Source organism: Protopterus annectens, chromosome 8.part0, assembly GCF_019279795.1.
Source record: "Protopterus annectens isolate FY-2018-M chromosome 8.part0, PAN1.0, whole genome shotgun sequence".
Lineage (NCBI taxonomy): Eukaryota > Metazoa > Chordata > Ceratodontiformes > Protopteridae > Protopterus > Protopterus annectens.
Genome location: NC_056741.1, coordinates 1,377,113,844 through 1,377,141,082, shown reverse-complemented (window position 1 = coordinate 1,377,141,082; position 27,239 = coordinate 1,377,113,844). Strand labels below are relative to the sequence as shown.

The 27,239-nt window shown below is 36.6% G+C and overlaps 1 protein-coding gene across 2 annotated transcripts in view; it reads left to right on the top strand.

Annotated features, from left to right (window-relative positions):
* RNF214 (ring finger protein 214) overlaps positions 1-27,239 on the top strand; it is a 706,739-nt gene that overhangs the window by 252,544 nt on the left and 426,956 nt on the right. For both annotated transcript variants that reach the window (XM_044080961.1, XM_044080960.1), the window contains exon 7: positions 5,138-5,206. In XM_044080961.1, the coding sequence (XP_043936896.1) occupies positions 5,138-5,206 (69 nt within the window). The remainder of the gene's footprint in view (positions 1-5,137; positions 5,207-27,239) is intronic.

Genomic DNA, 27,239 nt, shown 5'->3' with positions numbered 1-27,239 from the left:
GACATAGATCTCTTTGCCTCCCACAAAAATCAACAATTAACAAAATTCTGCTCAAGGACATTTCATCCAAAGGCCTGGAGAGTGGATGCACTTTCTTTCAGTTGGACAGCACTGACAGTTTACGCCTTCCCACCTCTTCCTCTACTGCCCAAGGTGCTTTTGAAAGCAAGAGCAGACAGACCAAAGATGATACTGATTGCTCCAGACTGGCCAAGACAACACTGGTACCCACTCCTGAGGAGCCTGACTCATTCTTCTCCATGGACCGTACCTCTAATGCCTCTTCTGACTCAGCACAGCTACAAAACTCTTCACAGTCAGCTGAAAACACTCAATCTGGCCGCATGGAAGATTCCTTAACATCACAACGGACTCTACTCTCTTAGGAGGTGCAGGATGTCATTTTGGAGGCCAGAAGGCCATCTACTAGAAAAGCTTACTCCGTAAAATGGAAACGGGTTTGCGCTTGGAATGAGAAAAAGGGCCAGGATCCTGGAAAACTGAATTTGCCTCAAATATTACAGTATCTAGCTGAGCTGCTAAGCAGTGGACTTTCATTCTCCTCCATCAAAATCCATGCCTCAGCCATTTCTGCAGAATACAACACTGATCCACCTTTATTCTCTCATCCACTCTTAAGACAGTTCCTCAGAGGGGCTAAGAATATAAGACCTCCAAGGAAACAACCAATCCCTGCTTGGGATCTTAATTACATTCTAGAAAAATTTACCTTGCCTCCTTTTGAGCCAGCTGCCTCAACAGATTTGCAATACTTATCCTGGAAAACAGCTTTCCTTCTGGCTATTACCTCAGCTCGTAGGGTCTCGGAACTACAAGCCCTCATGGCTGTGCAGCCCTTTATCATCTTCCATCAGGACAGGGTTTCCCTACGACCAACCTGTCATTTATGCCTAAGGTGGTATCCAGGGTAGCTTTAAATCAGGCCATACACTTACCTACCTTTTACCCTAACCCTCAAAACAAAGGGGAAAGGCTGCTACATTCCTTATACATCCATAGACAGCTGCGTTACTATTTGGACAGAACAAAGCCTTTCAGAAAATCAGAACAACTCTTTGTGTCCTATGCTGTAGGAGCTCAAGGGAAGCCAATTTCCAAACAGACCATTTCAAAATGGATAGGCCACTGCATACGTTTTTGCTACTCTTTTCATGGTAAGTCTGTACCTGCAGGCATCAGATCCCACTCCACAAGGGCCACAGCTACCTCTGCAGCCTTCCTCAGAGGAGTTCCTACCAAAGATATTTTGGAGGCAGCCACTTGAGTTCTGTGCATACCTTCACTAAACACTACCACCTACCTTTATACTCCAAAACTAGAGCAGGCTTTGCCACTGCAGTGTTGAAGGGCATTCTGGCTCCTACCAGTTCCACCTAGTGCCTACCACCCTGTGCGTAGCTTTGGGATTCTACCCATCTGTAATGACTGCAGCTGTATGCACGATGAACATAGTACAGTTTTGTACCTACCATAAATGTAGATGTTCGAGTGCTAATACAGCTGTAGTCCAGGTTGCCCTCCCTCCTTCCCCTCTTGGGACAGGCCTAATGGCTAACACCTCCTCATACAACCTGATTGGGTTATTCTTTTATGATGTATTTGCTTGCAACTACTGTTTTTTGATTATATTGCATTGCATTATTATATATAAAATTATGTATTGCCTTCCTTCTGGGGGCACCTGACATCTGGGGCAAGAAAGACTGAAGAAAATGGCGTCGGCTGGTTCTTTTATACCCCTGTCGCACTGACGTCAGGGAAGAAGCGACGACAACCGACGCCGGACCTAGACTTTGGAATTCGGCCGACCGAGGACCCGCCTGACGGCAGGAGAACCCATCTGTAATGACTGCAGCTGTATTAGCACTCGAACATCTACATTTATGGTAGGTACAAAACTGTACTTTTGGTGTGTGAGACTCTGGTGTTGCTATGTGTCATAGGTGCTGAGGGGAGTGCGTTAGTTATAGCAGTCTTTTGTTTTGGAGGTCTTTGGTGTTTTGTTAATTTTTTTCAAGAGAATCTCCTAGTATGTGGATATACATGTTTGATGCTACTCTGTGTATGAGTAGTGGTACTTTGAGCATATGTAGTGGTGGTTGAGTTGACAACCTTCTCCATATTGCTGCTTTGAGTAAAAGAGATTACGGCTTCTAGATTCTTGGTGTAAATACATCTCTTGCACTCTGTACTAGAGTGTGTTATTAGTAGAAGGTTTTCTATGTACATGAGGCAATTGGTACATTACCTCAAGAGACCCAAGACAACAAGGTTGGCAGGAGAAACGAGGGTACTCCAGCTAACCATAATGCTAGGTTGAAGACTGTTGTCACTAGGGCTGGCTATTCAGAATCGATCATGGAGCAACTCAGTGGATGGATATTTCTGCCTGGGTTTTAGGGAAAATTTCTTGAGTTTGGCTGTTCGGCTTTGGTGCACAACTGCATGGCAGTGTGCAGTGCTGCATGACACACAAACAAGCAGAACCTTGCTCAAATGCAAAGCCTAAATACCATAAGCTAAAAAGTTGAAAAAAAAAACTTAAGATTCAAAAGGACCAATGAAGATGCGTATTCCAAGCCCTAGACCAGCCTGTCTTTACCAGACAGGTCCCAATCAACATTATTCAGTTTAGTAACTGGGGTAGAGCAATGATCCAAATGGACCTATTTCAGATTCAGCCAAGACAAGTATAAATGACAGACAAGCAAGTTAACAAGAAGTGTTATGAATACAAACAAAATGTTCTGTGAATATAGCAATGAATCAATAACAGTAATAATAACAAAGTACACAGTATAAGGGACAGCAGGAAGAGATGGTTAGAGTAAGGAGTGAAGAAGAAGAAAAAGAATCAAATAATGAAGAGGTAGGGAGAACAACCAATAAAAGACAGCAAAAGTAAAGATAAGAGCACATAAATTAACTATGTACAGTATATGTGTGTTTGTATGTGTGTGTGTGTATATGTATATATATATATATATATATATATATATATATATATATATATATATATATATATATATATAGGCGGCCACGGTGAAGCAGCGGTTAGCGTTGCCACCTCACAGCAATAGGTTCTCCGGTTCGATTCTTGGCTAGGGTGCCTTCTGTGTGGAGTGTGCATGTCCTCCCTGTGGTCGCGTGGGTTTCCTCTGGGTGCTGTGGTTTCCTCCCACATCCCAAAGATATGCTGTAGGTGGATTGGACACTCTAAATTGATCCTAGGTGTGAGTGCGTGTGCCTTCTGTGGAAGGTTGGGTGCTGGGCTGGCAATCGACACTGTAAAACTCCACTGCCAATCATGAGTGGACAGGTGATCCGCTGTGGTGACCCCTAGCCGGTAAAAGCCGAAAGCAGAAGATATATATATATATATATATATATATATATATATATATATATATATATATACACACACACACACACACTCACACGTTTGTGTGTGCTTGTGTATATATATATATATATATATATATATGTATATATATATATATATAATGTACACACGTGTGTGTGTGTGTGTGTGTGTGTGTGTGTGTGTGTGTGTATATATATACACACACACACATACACATTTGTGTGTGTGTGTGTGTGTGTGTGTGTGTGTATATATATCTCAGAAGGAAATGTCATGTATTAGTGCAGGGAAATAATGTGAAAAAGACAAAGGTGCCTGACCAGTGAAGGGGAGAGTGGGTGATTAAGTGACATGGCCAGAGGGAAAGGATTTGCCGATTAGCTCAAACTTTAGATGATTTTTAATCTGAGCAATGGAATGAGGAGTGTGAGGTGAAGTTTTTAAGATAAGTATAGAGGGATTCTCAGAGTTTGGGGCGTAGGATAGAGAAGGCAAGAATCGGACATCACTAATATAAAAGGCTGTGTTCAGAGTGCACTTCACAAAAACGATAAACAGTGCAAAAATAAAATGGGCATATTGTATCATGGGGTGCTATGCTCCCTCCATCCCTGTTTTTGGAGGCTGTGCCTCCCATCACACACACCCCATGTTATAGGATCATAGGAAGTCACTAGGCTAATGGCCCTAGGGCCCTTACAAGCCTAGCCAAGTTCTACCCCTATTTCCATGATTAACACCTGTTGTCCTGTCCAAGAGGGACACAGGTGGATTCCCCGGGGTGAATTTATGGTTACCCATCCAGTCGTCCAGATTGTGTTTGTAGAGGCTAATGAGGTGCTCTGTTTGACATGAAGTGGGAGTCTGTTCCAAAGGTGTGGTAACCTTTGGGAGACAAATCTCTCCCTGTAGCAGGTTCTATTAATGTCACATACCAGGTTACGGTCTTTATGGTCTTTAGAGCATGTAACCCGTGTTCCATTTGACGTACAGAAATGCAGCATTTCCAATAAAGCTGGGTCAGTGATTGATGCAAGGCAGAGATCACCTCTTGAGTAGTCTGTAAGAAACAGAATAAAGTGACAGTGATTTCAGACAATCCACATAGGACAGATGCTGAAGACCTTGAATTTTCCTTGTGAGGAACCTTTGTGGTCTCTCCAGTTGCTGCAGGTGCTTGGAAAGGTACATTCCAAAAGAGGCATTGTACTCAGTTATTGGCCTGATGTGGGAAGAGTATAGGGAGGTTATAACTTCTTTTCTGGAGGCAATGTTGTCCACCTGTGTGCCCTGGCCTCTCACCACTGAGTGCATACTTAAGGTGCTGTTATTGATGTGGCAGTTAGCAGGAACATCACTCTGACCAAAAGGGATGATAGTACATTTGTTTTCATTGAGTTTAAGGCCATGACTCTGGCACCAGTCATTTGTTTGTTTAAGACCCTCTTGTAGGATGCTGGCTGTTGAGGTGGAGTTGCCGTGTAATAATACTTGCAGTAGTTTAGAGCTGGATACTTTTAATATTTTTAAAACATATTTTTCTTTCCACTTGCTGAGGTTATGTTTGATCTGCCTGCTCAGTATTTATTCATTGAAGTTTCATAAGTCAGTCAACTTAAGCATAATGTGTTTTGGGTCTCCTGACCTAGTGTGTTATTTTAAAAGGGTTTCTTTTAGCTTTTTCCTGTGTCTTTGTAGAATATTGTGGATTTGGTTTGAAAAAAAATAACATGCTACTTTGTATCTTTTCAGGTTGATGAAGGATCAAGAGAATAAGGAAAATAACTTGGCCTCACTGATTGCAGAGCAGAATGAAGAAAAGTAAGAGTTTATTATTTCCTGTAGTTCCTGTTCTTGCAAAATAAAATAATAGAAAATGCATTCCTGTTTGTTTTTTTTTGTTTTTTTTTTGCACTGAGCTGGTATGCCATCTTTTGTTCCACTTTCTTAAAGTATTACTTTTGGGAATTGCATTCTAGTAGAGTCAGCAGACTTCTGCAGTAGCTCAAAGTGGAGCATCTTTTTAATTGTTTCAAGTCTTCTTTTTTCGGCTTTTCCTAGTTACGGGTCGCCACAGCGGAACTCCAGTCTACTAATGATTGGCAGTGAATTTTTATGGTGTCGAGTTGCCAGCCCGGCGCCCACCCTTCAAAGAAGGAACACCCACACACGCTCGCACCTACCTGCATGTCTTTCATTTCACTCGACCATGGGGAGGACAAGCAGACTCCGCACAGAAGGCACTCCAGCCAAGAATCAAACTGGTGAACCTCTTGCTGTGAGGCGACAACTCTAACCACTGCACCACCGCTGCCCATTTAAGTATGTCTTCTTTTTTGCTGACCTAATGTAATACATGCTCCACTGAAGGACACACTGTAAATTTAAATGTCAACAGTGCAGTCTCAGAGAAGCCTTCAGTTATAAACCTGGATAGGATAACTCGTTTGAATATAGAGTCCTCCCCAGAAGTATATCAGCACATTATTGTGCCTTATTGCTCTGTCATACCCTGTAACTTGTTGTCCATGTTGGTCTTTGCTGTGCAGCTTTCCTCTCTGAGTTTGATTCTTTCTTATTTTGAGTTATAGCTGTTTAGCTGTGTACTTGCCAGTATATTGTCAAGTTCAAAACTTATTTTGGCTTTGTCACTTACTCATTTAGAATGCTGTATGGCATAACTTTTCTGCCTTTTTTTTTATTCACTACTGCTTGTTGACCACATGTACCATGTAGTTTGCTGGCCCATTTTTTCCTGTCAGGGTGAGAGACAATCTTAGCACATTAATTTCCTGTGAGGCAGGGCAGTTCTGCTTATGAGCATGACCCCCCCCCCCCAGTAGTGATATCAGCACCCACATCACTTCAGAAGCCTCAGATGTGCACTTCACAAGTATATGCATGCTTCCATGCTCATTCTAGAGGCGTACCATCACTGGCGTGGTAGGACCAAGTTCATATTCCCAGTCTACAGTAGTCCTTTTCATTGCCTGCCTAACTCCAACTGGATACTCATTTCCTCCCTCCCTACCTAGCACTTCAAATGCTAGCGCTACAAGCTGAACTTGGAATGTCTGTGTCATATGCATCTCAGAGTTTGGATGACTTTTCTCTCTTTAAAATACTTGCTTATGTTCTTTTTAACCTTCAGTTATGATTTTATCTTATGACCATTGTGTGTATGGTGAGCAGTGCTTCACACTTTACATTGTTCATTCCTTGTGTTGGATGGTCCCTCCATACCACTTTGGATATAAATGAATGCATATTAAAACGTTTACTGTCTTGCATTCATTCTTTTTTCCCAATACACCTAATTCAGAATTAGCAGTCTTATCAGTCTTATTTATGCAGTTTGTACTCTTTAAAGATGGTAAAATGGTCATTGGGTGTGTTACTGCCTTTCTCAAGTCCATGTTCTCCTAACAGACTAAGCTTACCTCATGGGTAATACGTATATCAAACATAAAATGATAGTAACAAGTAACAACTAGTTATTATTAAGTATTAGACAGCCTTATGCAAAGGATTGTGTGTGTTTAATTTCTTTTTTCTTTCCTTAAGAACCAATTACAGCCGAGTGCACCTCCAGGCGTTTCTGCAGTTACCTCCTACTGTACCTCTAGGTGTCAAATGTTGCTTGTTCATATTTGCATTAATAATTCCAAAATCATGCTGCATACAATCAAAATATTTTATATTGAAGCATACATGATGACAAACACAATGTTATTGATATTTGACCTGTGTCAATGAGTATTTGTTAGAGCAGTAAGGTGATGACTCCTTTTTTTAAAGGCTGAAGCCACACCCACTGGGAGTTAAAAGTGCACACTCAAAAGAGCTGTACTGAAGGAAATGAGTTAAGTAATATAATGTGGACTGTGGTGAAACCTATCTTAACCTTTTTATTAATGTGTTTTGTGTGAGTAGACAAGCAACTCATAGTAAGCATTGTAACTTTTTTTTTTTTTGCCTTGAGCTCAGATTGTGGCTGAAAAGGGTCTTTACACAGGAAGGTGAACTGTTTTTATGAGTAAATTTTGGGTGGCCTCAGTGACTGTGTTGCCCTGTAGGATTCAAATGTCATAGCTGCTCAGGTAACAAGGGAATATCAGTAAGTATCCTTCTGAATACACTGATAGCCATAATGTCCTGTACTGGGTGGCAACCCAGTCAGACTGAATGTATGCCTACAACCGCTGTCTTACCTGATTCTTTTAATGGCCACAGTCCAGGTTAGTGCATTTGGACAGACAGACTAGCAAGAGTTCCACCTTGTGTTATCATAGCTAGGAAAATTAACAGACACCTCCAGGGTTCCTTGCATTCACTTACAGGTATATGGTGATCTACACCAAGTAATACCCCTGACCAGAAACATTCATGCTTCCAGAAATGCTTCTTAATGATGCTGAGTAAGTGTGCCCCTCTAAGAAAATTAAGAGTTTGGGATACTCAGCTGTTCCCTTTATTCAAGACCATGATAATCAGAGACAACATCTGTTTTGTCCAGTGCAGCATTAGAGACGTAATGTCCCTTGTTGATTGCAAGTTCCTCACTGCAGCATCTTGAACTACCACCCAGGCTTTCAAGACAATGTTTTTCCTGCAGCATACAGTTTAAGAAGTAACTAAACCTACCGCTTAAAGTGGAGTCTGGTAGTAATGTAGGGCTCACTTGAAAAGTCATCTCTGATGACTGCCACTGATGTTGGGACCCTGTTTAATATCTTCTACACTCATCAAGACCTCTAGATGGACCTTGTACCAGCCTATACAGTAAATTCTCCATCCATCCTCCTTCACACAGTGTTGTCTTGAAACTGTTCATGACCATGAAGGGATATGAGGCAGCTGGAGTAAATGGCCTTCCACATAGATTCCTAAATTGGCTGCCCACCAGATTACACCCCCATTGTGGCTACTGCTAGGACTCTCCTTAATTGTAGGCATCATCCCACAGCTGCAGAAGCTTGCCCAAATAATTCCTTTTCCTAAGAAAGTGAAAAGGATAGTTAGCAACCACATAACCATCTTGGTATTGAGTTTGCTTGCAAAACTGCTTGAGAAGGATATACATTTACAACTTACATCCTTCTTCAGCAGTAATAACCTACTAACTGATTTTCAGCATCATTTCAAGTCTAAGCATAGTGTGCAACTCCACTGACCCATCTGTCAAAACACATTGACTACTGTAAGCAGAGGCCAGTGTATTGGCATCCTCTTATGGTTTCAGCAAGGCATCTTCCTCAGTGAAAGAGTTGGCCCACATGTAAACCACTGTTTACCACGGTCAGCTGCAAGGAGTGATCAGAGAAGGCTCTGTGGTCAGCAGGGATTAGGCTGAAAACCTGGAAATTGACTGAGGTGAAAGCACAACAGTACAAAGAAATTCTTAGGCTCTAGTGCCTCATGAAGAAGAAATAGGTGGAGTTGCAGAAGAATGGCAACATCTCAATACAACATGTGTGAAGACGATAGAAGAGATATATGTCCAAGTCAGGTATGGAAGCATGGTACATAAAGAAAGCTGCTGGTGGAATGCAGAAGTTCAGGAAGTTGTCAAAAAAGAGTGCAGGAAAAAGTGGAAGATAGAAAAGACAGTCCAGGTTAAGAAGTAATACTTACTGGCTAACAAAGAGGGCAGGCACAGTAGCAAAGAAAAAGGAATTGGAGGCATTTACCAGCTTCTGGAAAGTGATTTAGCAGATGGCATGAAGAAACTTTATCAGATTGAAAGGCAAAGACAGTGCAATAAAGATGATAGTCATTGAGAACCTTCATAAGGGAAGCCGATAGTAACTTGCCCTCCAGTTCACAGGGCGTCAAAGATACATGTAAGGAGTACTCCAGATGCAGAGAACATCAAAGACAATAACTTACAGTGGTCTCAACACATTTGCAGGAAAGCAGTTGGGGATTTGGTGAAGAAGGTTTGGGAAAAGCAGGAAGAGGTAAGGACATCTAGCAAAGAGATGGATGCAGTGTGTGAGAGAAGACCATGACAGCTGAAGAAAATAAGAGAGTGGCACTGAACTGAGAGAGGTGGTGACAATTGATACGACATCCTGAGCCCATCTAGAAAAAAATGGGAAAAAAGGGGCTTGGTGGTGGTGATGATTTGACACTATATCCCATCAGGGTCTATATTAGAACATCGAAGTTTCAGAACTTCGAATGTTCTAATATCGACCCCTAGTAACCGAAAACTGATAACATAGAAAATTCAGAACAGCAAGTTTTTTTCCTAGGGAAAAAATGTGCTGTTCCAAAACACATACACACAACACAAACACACCAAACAAACATCAGTCCACACACATACACCTAAAATCTTACATCTAAACCTACACTAAACTGTACATACACCACTATCTACCCACTTAACTTAACCCAAACCCTAACCCTAAGGTCCGTCACTATCGCACACACACCTCACCCGCGCTTTAACTGACCTACCCCACTCTAATCCTCACGTCCACACATTCGCACACTTATCTGAACCCGACCCGTAACTTTCCACCGCAGAGCCGAAAATAGCGAAGCGACAGGAACAGACAACCAAATTCTTTCCCTAGGAAAGAATTTGGTTTTCTGAAACTTCGCTATTTTCAGCTTTTGCTTATTAGGGGTCGATATTAGAACATTCGAAGTTCTGAAACTTCAGTGTTCTAATATAGACCCTCCCATCACATACTGCTTGATCGACTTAGCCCACTTTGGACTAACAGCTCATGATGTTGATTCAGCATCTACCTAACAGGGCAATAATTTAAAGTGGAGTTCATTTACAGTCTTTCCTTTATGAGGCAGTGATAGCTGTACACCAGCATTAACTACTTGGCTCCCTTCTGTTTTTTCCTCTTTGTAAATGAGGTATGTTGACACTGATACTTCCCATTGTTCAGTATGCAGATGAAAATATTTTGCTGTTCTCTTTTGATTCCCGCGCTGTATTCACAGCTACAGTGCAGATTTTCTTCTACACATTCACTGTTTGCGATCCATTCTTGTAATGTTTAGAAGGAAGATTGCAGCTATATGGCAGTCTTCCTTCTACATGCTAAAAGAATGGATCACAAACAGCTTCCTTCTCCTTTACATCTCAAAGACCAAGGTTATGCTACATGGTCGCAAAATGTTTTGCAGCCCTGCTATGGCCCCATTAGCAATCAAGTCCTCATCTTGTATGCCCATTGAAAAGTTGAAGCCTTTCAAATACCTGTGATTTCTACTTGATGAGACGGTGTCATTGTCTGAGCTGGTCTGTGATGTAAAACAATTGGGATTACAGTATTGTCTCAATGGTTCCCTTACTCCTACTTCTAGAAATACAGCTGTTATTGAGTTTTTCTGTCCTTGTTCCTGTGTGACCTTTGCATCCTGCTTCATCTCTTTCAGACAGACATTGATACAATCCATCTATGTTAGAGGGTTTCAGGATTTGCCTTGAGAGTAGCCTGTGATGCTTGTCATTATGCTATTTTCTGGCATCTTGACTGGCTGACGTGATAGGCTGATGTGTACCCAACTCTACTGTGTTAGTGTCCTTCTACATCTGTGTGCTTCTCCAATTTTATCTAACCACCTCACTTGGTTAGGGTACTCCCCAGCTAAGACATTACATACCTCCAGTTCATATTTTCTTCATAACCTCTCCACTACCTCAAAGCTGGGGAACCATATATTTTCATATGGCATGCTCACTTTGTTGCATTAATTGCCCTGACTAATCAGTTCCATTCCCACCTTCAAAACTCCTGTAGGAGATTATCTGTCATTTATAAATGTGTGCAAATCATCAACAAGTATAATAAATGCCCGTAGGACCCAGCACCTTGCCCTTTGCAGACATTCTGAATCAGTGAGTGATACCCTGCATTTTTAATTTATTATATACATAACTACATGTTTATGTTGTAATAATGTTGAAAACTGTTCTATTGGTACTTACATTTGCTTTCGTATGCTTGCTTTATGAGGGCTTTAACTTTCTTGTCTCTCTCAGACAAAAGGCATTAAGATCAGTGGGACCACCTGGTTAACACATTTCAAATAAAAATAAATAAATAATGAATTGTCAGACTAGATTTTGTCTTTTTGTGGTCATTTTCAGGTTTGGTCTTAGAATTTCAACTGTACCATAATGAACAGTCTGTAACAGTAATAATAGCACTATGTCAGTCCTTGCATTTATCTTAATAGCTAATCTTTTATAAACAATTTGCTTCGCTATTCAGTGCTTCATCGTTATTTTTTTGTTCTTGTGTGCATCCATTTGTACTTTTTGTTGTATTGAGTGTAAGTTTCTGTAGTTTATATCAATCCTGCAATCTCCTCATATCTCCTTTTTGTGCTCCTGAGCTCTCCATATTGTTAGCCAGAGTACAGAATACCATGTGATCTGTGAAAAGTATTCAGTTTCCATCCTACAGTGTCACTGCTAAACATGTTAAAGGAGCAGATTCCGATGTCACCCTTCTGCTGCACATTTTTATTATTTTGTCCTGATCCCATTACCGCAGAGCTTTTCTGTCTTCCCCTTCAGTTACCATTGTGAGTATTCAAAACTGCCCCTACCATACTTACATTAATCAGTTGCATGCCTTTTATGCAACCTCTGTGATAGCTCAGTCAAAAATTACCATCCTTTTTAGTCTGTGCCAGTGGCTCAGCTGGTAACACTTGCCTTTGATTTAGATCAGCAGACCGTGGATTCTATTCCATACCAGTATACCAGTTCTGACACTGTAGTTCAGCATAGGGGCTTGCTGTCCTTTATAGGTTCCCAGGTTAGTACTATGCTAACTGCCCTTGCAGGCCATTTTAAGCCTAACTAATTATCCCATTTGGTGTTTAAAATTAACCAATCCTATTAGAATTTAGTTTCACCTAACCCTTTCCAAAATCTGTGTCTATATATTATATTGTATTGATAATTACTAGATCAAAACATAGATATTTGAAGGGGACTCGTGTTGGGGAAAAAGCATTTAGGAGCTGCCTCTGTCTATTAGTAAAGGTGGAAATCCTGGAGTAAATTTCCTAGTTCCATTCTTTGATCCCAGTTATGCTTAAATATGGTCAGGGATGAGCTTTGTTTTACATTGATGAGGAGCCTGTTCCAGAGCAGTGGTGTCCTCTGTGAGATGTACCTCTCCTATTAAACTGTTCTGTTAATGTTACAGAAAAGGATTAGCTCCCTGGATCAAGTACTGATGATACCATTTAACTTGCAGATGTGAAGAAAGTTCATTAATTGTAGGTTAGAGGATGCCTTGTATGCTAGACACAGTTTACCTCTTAGCAGTCTGTAACAGATGGAATAAAGTGATAGGGCTTTGAAGCGGTCCATGTAGGAGGGACATATTTTTTAGGCTTTGTATCATTTTTGTAAGGTATCTTGTATGTGCCTTGACAGATGCATGCCAAAAGGGGCATTATACTCAATGAGTGGCCTAATGAGGTCTGAGTAAAGGGTGACAACGACATCCCTGGATCTAGAAGTAATCCCTTGTTTATCATCTGCGCAATATAGAAGGACTTCTTACAACAGTGGACACATGCTGGTGAAAAGTTAGTCTGCTGTATTTATAAGTTCACAAATCCCAAACTACTGGGTTAACTCTTAGCGGTGTGTTGTCAGTGTGGTAGTCCCCTAAGAGAGCTGACTTTCCGAAAGAATTGATAATGCATTTTTTTGGCATTTAGCTTTAATCCATAAGTCTGGCACTAGTTATTTATTTGGAATAAGCCTTCCTGTAGGAAGACTGACTCTTTTGAAGATTCAGCCACTGGTCCTTAGCTAGAGCCCTGAGGCATTAGCTTTCACTTCTGAGAAGCAAATGGCGAGCAGTAAGGGTGTCAGCACTGAACCCTGGGGGACTTTAATGGTTACTGGTCTTTCTGTGGAGGTAGCTTCCCCTATTTTGATCTCCTTTGTCCTGTCTCTGAGCCAGCTAGCAATCCAGTAGGTGATGAAGAGGTTTATTCCTAGTTTATTAATCTTATCTACTCTGCCTGAGTGGGGGATTGTGTGAAAAGCCATGGCCAGGTCGAGGGAGGAGGTATGTACCTTTTTACCTGCATGCATTGCTTTGGTAATCTTTCAAAAACGTGCACTAGTTGAGTAAGCATGACTGCCTTTGACAAATCCAAATTGAGATGTGTCCAGCATTTGGAAGTTCCCTGTGTTTTTGCATGGCTTTGCATATGAGGCTGATTAGACTTGTGGGTCTAAAAACAACTTCCACAAAACGGCTTATTAAATAACTCTGTAAAAACAAAAAAACATTGCACCGAATGCCACAAAGCAATATTTTAATCAAGTTTAAGCACTTTTATTCTAAAACATGTAGAACTTCTGAAGAAGATAAAATATGGCTTTGTGGCATTCTGTGAATTTTTTTTTTTTTTTTTTTTGCAGACTTATGAGTCTGTAATTGCTTGGATCCATGGAAGGTTCTCCCTTATGTAGGGGAATAACTGTTGCTGTTCTCCCTTCACTTGATACAAAACCCAAAACCCGTATGGAGGCTAAGGTTGAACAGTGTTGATAGGGGTGGAGCTAAATTGTGCTAAATGTTATCGAGATGCAGTATTTGCTATTGATATTGATTTCAGGACTTGGTCTTGTGTGATTACTGATAGCAAATCATGTTGGTTTTAGATATTTCATGTGAGATAGCTGGGGGAAGGGGATAGTTTAATTTGAATCTGTTAGCCATTAAGTTCGCTATATCTTCAGCTTCAGTGTAGGTAACATTGTTTACAGTCTTAGCTCAATGTTGTATTGTGCTCCTGAGATTATGAACAAAACTAAAAAAAGACCTGGTTATTGTTCTTTGCTTTAATGGCTGTTTTCGCCACACAGTTGGCTTTGGTAGATGTAAATAAGCGTCTGAGTTGCTTATTTAATGATGTGGGCTCTATCATTCTGTGTACTGCACTTCTTACTTTTAGCCAATAATCTCTTCCTTTTATTGTGAAGCTTGTTGATATTAAAGTTCCAGGAGGGGGCTTGTTTTAGTGGCATGCCCTTTGCTGATTCTGCCAGGTGCAGTCACATGTGTTCAGCTGCTTACATGCTGGTATAGTTTAGTGATGTATGTTTTCACATATTCAGTAGAGTTAGTTGGTTTGGTGGGGATTTGTAGCTTGCTAATATATCACTTAAGAGTAGGTAATTTGTCTTTGAAAAATTTTTGAATGTACCAGAGGTAGAAGTAGTCCCTGGATTCAGTGTATTTCAAAGGAGGCAGCTTTATGTTTGGTTCTAACAAATAATGAAGATATGCTGGGGATGGTGCAAGATGCCCCCATATTAGTAAGGACAATATCTAAGATGTTATTTCCCCCAGTGGGTACTCTTGATTCATTGTTCCAGGACATTTTTATTGACAAAGCCCAGGAATCTCTGTGCTTGTCCTTGTAGTGGTATAAGTTTCCAAGTCTATAGTCAGATAGTTTAGATCACCCATGAAAAGATATTGAGTTTAATATTGATTGGCTGTAGTTCTTGTAGATAGGCACTGTGAGTTTGTTGGGTTGTAGAAGGAGTTCTATAGCTAGCCAATATGTGGTAAGAGACCCTTCCGAAGGGATTTAGACATGAGGAAGCTCCAGTGAATCATTCTGCTTAAAGCCTTGATGTGAGTCTCTTCTGAATAAAGATTGAGACACCTCTACCTTTTTCCCCTCCCGCACAGTGACTGGTGTAAAAGTGTGAAAAGCATTATAGCCCTGCACAGCCAGAATACTCTCAGATATTTTAAACCATGTTTTAGTCACTACACATATGTCTTCTTCCTCCAGGATGAGGATGGCTTGTAGGGAGTGCAGTTTCTAGTCTAGGCTCCTAGTGATGATCAGTAATATCTTAATATCTCCTTTGCTTGTTTCATTATATTGGTAGGTATATTTGATTGAAATTGTGAAAAAAAGACACCATGAGGGTGGATAATATCTATGTCAGTATTCAAAAACCTAGAGGGTATAGGTCTAGCAACATCATCTGTCAATCATGTCCTCCCGTGCTGACAAATATTGGATCCCCTTCAAATGACACCAAAAACTAAGCCAATTGTTGACATCCATTATTTTTGCTCGTATTGCGGCGTCATCCTTAGAGAAGGTAGAAAGCTGCATGCTGCTAGGATCATACTTGCTTGAAATACATAGTCAGAGAGCTCCATCGTGTCTGTCTCCATGTGGTCCAGAAAGGAACTTTCAAGTCATTTACTCCCACATGTACAATGGCAGAAGCATATTAGTACATGTTGCTCAAGCACTTGAGTGCTTGTGTGATCTACTGGCACCAGACAGTAAACTAACTCTTTCCTTGCTCAGAGGTATGAGGTGCATCTGTACGACTTACAGTGGAGTTACCTATAACTAGAATGTTTGGTTTAGTGGATTCCTGCCTTACAGGCTTAGTATCCATGACTCTTGGACTTTTTGCTCTATGTGAGGAGGTAGGCATAACAGGCAGACAGTGCTGCTGAGGGCACCTTGTGCCAGTGTTGCATTTTGGTGGTCCTAGAGGTTTAGGCAAGTTACTGTTTAGAAACTTAACATATAAAAGATTATGTGTAGTATGATAGTTGTGGTGAGGTGTGGTGTGTGGTGTACTGCTGATGTCTGAGTTTGTGATTTTAGCCTCTAATGCCATTATACGTATACATCTGTCACACACTATGTTATGCTGTTTGAGTAACAGAGGAACATCAAAAAACGAGACAGTTCTTACATTTTTTCAACATACCCTTCTCAGCCAGGCTGGCTACAGATGTTGTAGGGCAGTATTAGTCTTTGGTTTTGATGTGAATAATTTAGGGGACTAGCGGGACTGTAACTGCTTTGAGTTGGGTTGGTGTTGGGATGCAGGGGTTAGTTGAGATAGATTTATTAATGAGCAGAAGGGGGAGGGCAGTTGTCTAATGTCTTTGGCTAGGATGTACAGATATCTCGGGCAGGCTTTACTGCAGCTCAGAGTGTGATTTTTTTTACACTCAGCACAGGTTACTGACGTCTCGGGTTTAGATGGCCAATGTATGGTGTAGGAAGGCTTCCTGTCTGCAGGAAAGATGTTGAACTGATTTCTTATCAACCTGAGTTGTTGGTAGTTGCTGTAGATGTGAAACATCTCATGGCACTTCTCAAAAAGAGGAGAGGCATAGGCCAACTAGGCAGCTGCTTTTCCAGTAAAACAAGCAAAACATCTGAACAGAAAAAAAAGAAACATTAAAAACACCATGCAATATGTACAGCAGAAGAAAAAAATAACATGCAAACAAAATTGTCAGCCACCTGCTGTCATTTATGCCAAAGGCAGTAAAATAAACTTTTTCAAACCATGTACTGTTGTCCCATTTTGACTCCAAAGTTATCCATACAACCCTTCCAAATAATTTGTAAACTGAAGCCTAAAATAATGTCAGAATGGTCTTTTACAGCTGGAGGAGCATCACCATAATAAACATACAAAATTATGTCCAATTTAATAAAAAAAGCGTACAAAATATATAATTAATAAATCTCCATAAACCTTAAATTTGTTTATTCAGCCAAAACATGAGTTTAATTCTTCATCATGACAGACTAGTACCAAGCAAGTACATTGTGATTGTTATGTATTCTGCATGTGATCCTTAATAGGTAACTTCCCTGCAGAGGAAGTCATACTATTTAGGGCCACACAGATTTAAGCTGCCTTTGGTAAATACTTTGGCAAAGCTAAGAAGCTGGGCTTTTCCATAGATTTATAATGAGAGATTGGAATACTTTAATATAAAAACAAATTCTCCTGTCCGTTCTGATTTGCATGATATCAGTTTTCCATAATATCATCAGTGTTAATATAGTCGGAAGTAAAAATAAATATACATCCTGTCTTAATTTTAAGAGATTTCCAAGATTCCCCAAAAGAAGCATGTTTGTACAACATGATACATCCAAGTAATGATTTGGAGTTATGGTATACTGAGAACAAAGAAAAAGTGTAAGCATACAAAATAGCAGTGTAAAAATCCCAACCCTCCTGTACTCAAGAGATATACAAGTGAATGCTTGTCTTACAAGGTTTAACTGTGACCCTTAGAAATAAGAAAATGTAAGGACAAAATATTATTTTTTAAACAAAACAGGAAAACAGAAAGATATTTTCTAAGCCAGCAAAATAGTATTAACCCAAATATACTTTTTTATGCAAAGAACTGTTTACATTTTATTTCTTAGTTAATACACATACTGAGTCTAATTTTATAAACACATTGAAACTTAACCGTTAGAACCTGAGTACCAGGTAGTAGAAAAGGGCATAAAGAAAAAGAAATGTCCTGAACAGAACGTATTTGACAAAAGCCAGCTCGTTTCATGAAATTAAGCTGTAATCCTACCAACTGTAGTACATGCTGTAGCTTGTTAACAGCACCTATCATTCAGACTTCATGTCTGCAAAACAATAATGTCATCAGTGTAAGGAAGTACAAAGGTAATAAAACTTCTGGAGTAAGTTAGTTGGCAGTTAGCACAGAGGATTAAGACTTTGAGCTTTTAATGAGCTGCTTCCTGTAGTCTGAGCTGCAGGGTACTAGGTTTGATTCCTTCCACTTCTGTTTGCCTTCTTTGTAACTCTGAATAAGTAATTTAACCTGACAGTGCTGAAATGCAACTAGAACAATAAATACACAAAATTTCTTTCCCTGCGTCTGAAAGAACTGTGGAGAAACATAGTAATAATCAAAGTTATTATAGGAACAACATACAATAGATGGCAGTACTTGTACAATACATTTATGGTAAGCCCATATTTTATATTGTTAATTGTTCTTGTTATTTTATTTTTTTACAGGTGCTTTGACATAAGACATTACAGTCCTGTTTCTTGATTTCACTAAAACTTTTTCAAAGATGGCTGTCATTAAAACCCTTTATCCTTAAGAATTTTTTGTAGTTCTCATCCTTGTGCATCAGTCTTACAGAAGTCGTTTATAGAATCATAAATCATAGTTTAGTGACAGCATACATTATTTTGAATGTATTATCTTTTCATAACAGTGGAGAAAGGGTCATTACCATATTGTGGTACTGAGGCGATCTGGACATTTGTAGGAGCTCAACAGTAACACTTTATGAGGGTGAGCAAAGGTGTGGTTATGGTAGATGGGTTGCCTGCATCAGAGTGATTGTTGGGATTTTCCTATCATACAGGGGTTTTTAATTTTTTGTTTTTACTACAATGCTGATATGCTGCTCTACTTTATGTTTTGAGCAACATTTCAGTATAGAAGGGGAATGGTTACTGCTCTTGCAGGCAGCACTACACCATCTGATTGTATACAGTTAGCATCTCATAATTTAGACCGTTAGGAATATGCAGATTATGCAGTATCTGTAAACTGCATGCAGTCCTAAGTGGCATTAGTGTGTGTTGTCGATTCATGGAATACTACGACTACACAGTAGAGTAAAACTGTGTAGGGCTTTATTTCATTGTGTACCATTTTTATGAGTCTCATAGGGTGTTGGTATGCCATTCCACATCATACTAGCCCAACTACTGAAACATTTTCCTTTGAATACCACATACCCTGACAAATAAATAAAAGGAATCTGAAAAAAATGAGTGCATGAGTTTGGCACAGAATATGTTAATTGACAGAATTTCAGAGAAATGAATAATTAACTGCACATTCCTTCAGACCAAAGAGCAGTAAAGTGATGGCATTAAGTTTCCTTGACTGGCTTGTCATCAGAAATATATAGCTCATGGGGCGTGGCCAAGGATGAACACAGGATAGCAGCAGATTTCTTCAGCTCCACCAATTTCATTACACTGACAGGAATTAATTACTTAAAAAATTAATTTTTGAAGTAATTTTCTTTCTAAATATGTTTGTTTTATACAGTTCTTGAACTATATCTAAAAAAGAAAGGAAATCTTAACAATATTCCTGTCAGAAATCACTTTGGAAATTTTCCTGTCAGTTTATCAGTCTGAAATGAGTTCCAGTAAGACAAATTCTCAAGACTCCAGCATCAAGAAAGAACTTCAGTCTCTGATAATTATAATCCAACAACTTACTGCTAAGATGGATAAAATGGATACTAAAATAGACACCTTCATAAAAAAACTACAAAACAAATAGACTTGTTACATATAGACCTGCAACAACAGAAGATCCAGATGACAGGCATAGAAGAAGCTGTGAATTACATGGAAAATAGAATACAAGAAGAGGAAATCAACATTGAGTTTCTGCTGAAACAAAATACACATTTACAAACAAAGCTGGATGACCTGGAAAATAGATCTAGGCGCAATAACATTAGGATTTTTGGACTGCCAGAAAATATTGAAGGTAACAATATTACTTCTTTTTTAACAACATGGCTCCCTAAAACTTTAGACTTACCAGAAGCATTCTCTTTTTGTATCGAAAGGGCACATAGATCTATAGCTAATACTAACTCTAACAAAAACTATCCTAGATCAGTTATAGTTAGATTTCTATCATCTTTTGATAAAGAGATGGTTCTTAAATCTGCTTGGGCTAAAGCTCCTGTTAAGATTAATGAGAAAACTGTGCGTTTTGACAATGACTATTCTTCCATGGTAATAGCTAAAAGAAAAGTTTTTCTGCCACTAATAAGGGAGCTTAAATAAGCACAGTTTAAAACATGCCTTCTGTTTCCTGCCAAGCTTAAAATCTTCCTTCCCGATGGTCCTAAAATTTTCGATGACTTAGACTCTGCTTTACTGTTTATCAAAAAAAATAAGATTTTGGATAAAATAGAAGAAATGGAATGGGCTAGTCCTTCATTAAAGAGACTGGCAACTGAAACTTCGTGGAAGACTTCAGAGAAGAAGAAGAGACTAAAAAACAAATGATTTGTTCTATGTTTTTTTCTCTCATCATTTTATTTCATTATTAATCTTTTTAAATATAGTTCCTGCATTTCCAAGAAGCAACAAATATTTTGAAAAAGATTTATTCAAAGTTATTCTCTGTGTGCAAAGAAATGTTTTGTTTCATAACTAGTCAAAATACCTGGAGATTTAATGGCAAGTTGTGATTCAACTGGTTTCTCTTTCTGAAAAGGAGAAGTAAGGTCAGTAATTTGATACATTTTTTTTCTTTATCTTTTTTTTTTCTTCTTCTTTTCTTCTTTTCTTTGTTTAAACAATGACATTCTATTTAGATTATGTAGAGGGTAAAGGGTGGGGGAGGGCAGGGAGAGAAGAGTAATGAAAATATGATTAATAGAATAATAGCATTTATTTATTGTAAAAAGTTTATATGTTCTTCAAATGCTATTCCTAATTATACTTTCTTAATTACACTGCTTATGCTTGTTTGTAAATAATCTGTCATGCTTTAACTAATAATAATTAGAACTAAATAATAGTAAATAATATGTTTTATTTTTAACTCTATTAATATAAACAGTAAGTAATATTCCATTGTATATACTTCTTATAGATTTCTCTTACATTTTTTATTTCTGCCTTACTCCCTTTTACTTTCTACTCTTTTTCTTTTCTTTATTAATATATAGACATGCTTTTGATCATATAGACACAGTAAATAATAAGATTTGCATAAAATTGAGTTGGGACAAAATATTGAGTTTTATTACTTATTAATAATTTTGGGCTTAATTTCACTTACATAGAAGCTGTAATAACCTGTAAAATACATTGTGAAGGTTTTGTCATGTTTAGATGCATTTACACTGCTAAATGAATGTTTGTCACTAGTTTTTAATAAGTTTCCGCCAAAATGTTAAGAGAGACAATCTGGGATGTGGGCTGTCTCATGCACAGTGTCCATGAGCTACTTCAAAAGCTTCAACTCTCAGAATTCTCACAGAGAAGCTGAAAGCAGCTAGTCTCACCTTTGACCTAGATATCACACTGACACATCACAGATTCAGGAATGACACTCTACCAAGAAATAGAAATGATACAAATGCGACTATGTGAAGGAAAATGAACTCTTTAACATCTAAATGTGAGTTATTTTATATAATTACTTAAATATCTATGTCATAATTCATAAAATATGTCAGTTATAATGAATTTAAATGATACAGTTTCTTGTTAGTAAGTAAATGTCTTATTTTAGAAGGCATAGAAAATGAAACATTTATTCAAGTGTTTTTGAAAATCTACTTAACAGCTTAATAATCTGTGTTAAAAACTTATGTTCCAAACATATACATTACTTTACTATAACTCATTTAATTCATCTGATTGACAAGCATAAATTATTTTATAACTCTATACTGGAAGAAATTGTCATGTGATATATTTTAAAGCAGTAGTATAGCATGGTTGTAAAATCTGGTTACTAAAATGTGTTTGCTGTGCATTATTTTGTATAAAGCAGACAGATTTATTATAGGGACAGCAAGTAAGATAGTGCTAAGTAAGGACACAACTCAGTGAGATCATATATATATATATATATATATATATATGTGTGTGTGTGTGTGTGTGTGTGTGTGTTTGTGTGTGTGTTTGTGTGTGTGTGTGTGTGTGTGTGTGTGTGTGTATGTGTGTGTGTGTGTATATATATGTATATATATGTATATGTATGTGTGTGTGTATGTATATATATATATATATATATATATGTGTGTGTGTGTGTGTGTGTGTGTGTGTATATATGTATATATATATATATATATATATATATGTGTGTGTGTGTGTGTGTATATGTATATATGTATATAAGTGTTTCTGAGAATCTGCATAACTATGCAGTATGATTTATAACAATTTCTATGAATACAATATTTTATTCTATTGACAATAATGAGTTTGAGTAAATGCTCATGTACAAGCAATTCAAGGTTTTTTTTGGAAGCCGTTAATTGCATTTACATGACAGAAAATAGATGCATCTTAATATATGTAATGTCTGAATCATATTAGCCAAAGTTTTGATTTAAATGAATGTTAGAACTTATTTTTCTCCTCTTGATTTCTAACATCAAGATTATTTGAATGCTATTTGAATACAAGTGTTTTATATTACATGGATGTATATAGTAGTATGAACAGTTTTTAAAAAAAAAAAAAAAGGTTTATTTTAGTTTATATGATGCTGTTTTACCAAATGTGTAGTCTTGTCTTGCTAGATAATTGAATTGAAAACTGTTAACCTCAGTTAAATATAACTAGTATTAAATTGATAAGGTGGTAGCTGAGGTACTGCTGCTTAGGGTAGGGGGTTAACTTGAGTGGTAAATACTACTCTAAGTTGGAGTTTATAACTCCAGGCTGGATGCAAGGTTTAATCCTTACATTATTTTCACTTCATTGTTATTTGTATATAGTTTTGACATCCACAATATATTTTGTACATTCATTGTCACTACAAACAAAATTGAATCCTATACGAAATCCCATAAGAGATTCAATAAATACAGCTATATTTAAAGGTACACCTAAAGGAGGAGATGTAACATTACTTATCTTGTTATTTGTTATTTTGATCATAAGATTCTTAAGTTTTAAAAATGCCAAATGACATCTTTAAAAGGAATTTCTTTAAACATTAATGGATTGAATAATCCATGTAAAAGGGCAAGCCTAATAAGATACATTAATTTACATAAGGCCAACTTAGTCTTCCTGCAAGAAACCCATCTCTTGAAAAAAGATATTGATAAACTAGCCACAAACAAATATACAGTATTGGTTAGTTCAGAGCACACTCAGAAAAAGAGGAGTGGCTATTTTATGGAATAAAAGTATGCCCATTCCTAAAACCATTAAGTCTTATCAGGATGACAAAGGAATGTTTTGTATAGTTACAATACAAATTAATGGGAAGACTTACACTTTAATTAATGTATATTGGATACCTGGAATTGGTATTAATACAGTGAAACATCATCTTGATAAGATCATATCATTCTCTATAGGAGATATTATTTTAGCTGGTGACTTTAATTGTATAATACATGAAAGTGATACTACCACTATAGGGAAAAGAAGAATTACATCTAATGCAAAACATTTAAATGATTTTGCTAATTCTTATCATTTGAATGATATTAATAATCAGATAGATTCAAAATCATTACCATACACCTTTTTTCTAACAGATACAAAACTTATTCAAAAATAGATAGGGTCTTTATTTCTAACCAGATGGTAACAGATTTAATTAATTCCAAAATCATTTCATGTCCTATATCTGATCATAATTCAATTGTTTTTGAATTCATGATAAAAAATACTCATAATGTTCAGATCAAAAGGATACCAGCATACTTAACTCAACTAAAAGACTATAAAGAATATATACTTTCAGAAGTAAAACATTTTTTAGACATAAATAATACTCCTGAAGTCTCCATTGTTTATGTTTGGGATGCCTTAAAATCATATCTTTATGGACAAAGTATCAGATGGTATAATAATAAAAGGAAATCTTGGGATAAGGAATTGTTAGATATTCAAAGTAAATTAAACTCCTATAAACATAATAATAAAGAAAATATTATAGACAAGAAAGTTATTGAAGAAATAAACAAACTAAATGAGAAATACAAAGAAATTCTAACTCGTAAAGTTAAAATAACTTTAGAGAAATACAAGTTTTTGTCTTATTCAATAAGCCCCAAATACTTACATAGACTTAAAAATAAAACAAAAAGGTTGAATAAACAAAACCATATCAAAGAAATCTTTTCTCTAAGGAAAAAGAAGAATGTTTCTAGTATACCAGAAATACTAGATGAATTTAGAAATCACTTTCACAAAATTAACCATAATAACATTAACATGGAACCTAAAGATAAAATAAAGGAGTTTATAACCACAAACATGAATAAAAAGCTTAATAAACAACAGATTAAACTATTGGACAAAAGTATTTCATATACAGAGGTTATCACACAAATAAATAAGCTTAACTCAAACAAAGCACCGGGTAATGATGGTATTATACCAGAGATATATAAAATCCTTTCTAAAAGTACATATTCATTAATACATAAGGTTTTTATTTTGACCCAAACTGAGTTAATAACCCCCCCATCTTGGCAATATACATTTATTTTGCCAATTTTAAAACCTAATAAAGATCCAAATAGATGTTCTTCATATCGGCCCATCTCATTACTTAATGTTGATTATAAAATGTTTATGAGTATCTTTGCTGATAGATTGAAGACAATCATTCCCGACATTATAGATATAGATCAGACAGGCTTCATTGTAAATAGAAATACTTTTGATAATATAAGAAGAACGTTAACATTAATAGATTTTGCAAATAGGAAAAAGAAAGATTTAACACTTATTAGTCTTGATATAAGTTCAGCATTTGATTCCGTAAGTTGGGACTATCTGTTTACCTTAATGAAGTGCACAAACTTCTCAGATGCATTTGTAAATCTAATTGAGCATTTATACAAAGGAACGTTGGCTTATATTAAGGTAGGAACATATGTTTCACAAAAAGTACCCATTCTTAAAGGTACAAAACAAGGATGTCCACTTTCTCCACTATTATTCACTTTAGTAATGGAGCCTTGGGCTAATTTGATCAGAAACAGTACTGACATAGAGGGTTTTGAAATAGATAAAAATACAACATCAAAATTCAACTTTTTGCAGATGATGTTCTAATTACATCAGCAGGATCTAATTCTTGTATGCAGTCTCTATTTGATAACATGATGAATTTTAAAAGTATTTCTGGTTTAATATTCAATGAAGAAAAACTAAAATACTACCTATATATACACGAAAAATATTCTCATTAGTGATTTTACTAAATATGTACCCAATTCAGGTCAGATAACTTATTTAGGTATAATACTATCTAAAGATATTAAATCTATTATATATAATAATTATAATACCTGTTTTCTTAATATACAAAATCTTTTTAATACCTGGAATAATATGTTTTTTACTATGGAGGAGAGACTTACAATTATTAAAATGATAATATTCCCAAGATTTTATACTTAATACAATCAATAATACTTCCACCTACAAAAATAATTATCAAGAAACTGAATACACTAATGTTAAATTTCCTATGGGCACCTAATAGACCTAGGATTGCATTAAAGAAACATACTAATAGCTGGTCTCAAGGGGTATTTCTTTTCCAGACTTTAATTTATATAATATCTCTTCTATTGTAAAAGTTATTACTTTATTAATAGATCAGTCATATGTCAAAAATGGAAAGATTATTGGGAGCTAATTAGTATGCACTTCATGAAAATCTCCTTAACACATAAAAATATGATTGTAAATAACTCCATGTTATGGTTACTAAAGGAATTTTGTACTTCACCTATTACACCTAAATATATGGTTTGTTACCCATTAAATATTATTATTAGTTATCGTAACTTTATATTCATGCACCCTAAGTATAGGGAATGGAATTTTATTGTATTCCCTATAATGTATACTCAGGGTATGCTTTTGTCATCTACTTCTGAAGGAACTCATTTAGCTATAGATAATGATCTAAAGTACTGGTATCAGTTGATATCTGATAATAAAGTTAAAAATCTAGATTTTTAAAACAAGAATTTGATCTAAGAGAAACTTGCTGGTTAGAGGTTCAGACCTTTAGACAACATCTCATTAATAAAATAGATCTAATGTCTATAACAGTTAAAGAATCTATTCCAACACTGATTGATTACTTGATATTAAATTTACAACATAAAGTTTCTGATAAAGGTAAACTTTCATACATACATAAAATTATCAGACAAGAAACTTTTACAGTGTAGATTCATACTGGAATTATTTCACTTCTATTAATGGGGACTCACCAAATCAACAAGATAAACAATATATATTGAATCTGCTTATAGAACTACGCCTTCCATTGTCTGGAGACTTTATACATGGAAATTTTACATAGATCTTTTATACACCTTTGATGATGAATAAAATAAATAATAAAGATAATTTATGTAAGAGATGTAATGTAGAAATTAATGCTGACTGGGCTCATATGTTTTATGACTGTATAAAATTGAAAGAATACTGGAAGTCAATTAATGAATTTTTGCAGGCTCTTTTACAGATAATTTCATTATTTCTAAATCTCTTATATTATTCAACACACCTGTACCTCAAAGTGTTAAAAGGTCACGCTTCCCTTGTTATGGTCTATTCTAGCAGTGGCTAGGAAAATAATAACTAGAAATTGATTTCAGATACACCTCCTTCGTTCAATGAATTTAAAAATGTTATGAATATAGTGTGCCATATGGAAATAAACACAATTAGGACAAGAACAAATAGAAAAACATCTTATTATATTGTATGGGATAATTTACAAAATTTGTTAAAAAAAATTTAATTTCAATAGCATGGTATTTTAGTTTAATTAATTGATCTGATTGTAGTGGATGTCTTTGTAAATACTTTAGTTGTTTTGTTGAATGTTATAATAATACCTATTTTTAATTACTTGTATAAAATTGTTATGATATTTCTCTTATATGTTAAAACAATAAACCTGTTTTAAAAAAAAAAGAAATATATAGCTCTGAAGTATCCTATTATCACACTGCTCTCATCAGAGTATACTGTCCTCCAGCAGACTTCCATATCCATGATATTTCTGTTTCACTTACCCACTTAGTCTTTCTTTAGTGTCTCATTTATTGTATGCTTTTCCTCCTAACATGTTAGGTCTTCCCTTCTCTGTGCTTTAAACCCATATCATCCTTATCTACTTTGGCATTCTGTCCTGATTATTCACTGCATATTCTCAAACAGTAATTACCTCAGTTTCTGCTCCTCCATACAGCTAGTGTATATATATATATATATATATATATATGT